General features: G+C 63.5%; 1 protein-coding gene across 1 annotated transcript in view; it reads right to left on the bottom strand.

Moving 5' to 3' along the window:
- Window positions 1-301, bottom strand: part of KCNK9 (potassium channel, two pore domain subfamily K, member 9) — a 40,765-nt gene extending 40,464 nt beyond the window's left edge. Inside the window, exon 1 of the mRNA XM_005877816.2 lies at window positions 16-301. Coding sequence (XP_005877878.1) covers window positions 16-298 — 283 coding nt within the window. The 5' untranslated portion in view covers window positions 299-301. The remainder of the gene's footprint in view (window positions 1-15) is intronic.
- Window positions 302-307: the final 6 nt, after the last annotated feature.

Here is a 307-nt window from a genome sequence, read left to right as displayed (position 1 = left end):
GCGCCCAGCCCTTACCTATGGTGGTGATGACCGTGATGGCAAAGTAGAAGGAGCCGGCGAATTTCCACTGGACGCCGGCGCGGTGCGGCTCCGACTGCAGGATGACCTGCTCCAGCTGCCGGTAGTCCTCGCCGCTGATGTTGTACTTCCCCTTGAGGCGCGTCTCCTCCGCTTTGAGTTTCTCCTCCTCGCGCATCTCGTGGTCCGACTCCAGGGCGTCGAAGACGGCGGCGCCCACCAGCAGGTAGGTGAAGGTGCAGACGATGAGGGACAGAGTCCGCACGTTCTGCCTCTTCATGGCCGCCAG

The sequence above is a fragment of the Myotis brandtii genome, unplaced genomic scaffold, assembly GCF_000412655.1.
Source record: "Myotis brandtii unplaced genomic scaffold, ASM41265v1 scaffold532, whole genome shotgun sequence".
NCBI lineage: Eukaryota > Metazoa > Chordata > Mammalia > Chiroptera > Vespertilionidae > Myotis > Myotis brandtii.
This window is presented reverse-complemented; position numbering and strand designations above follow the sequence as displayed.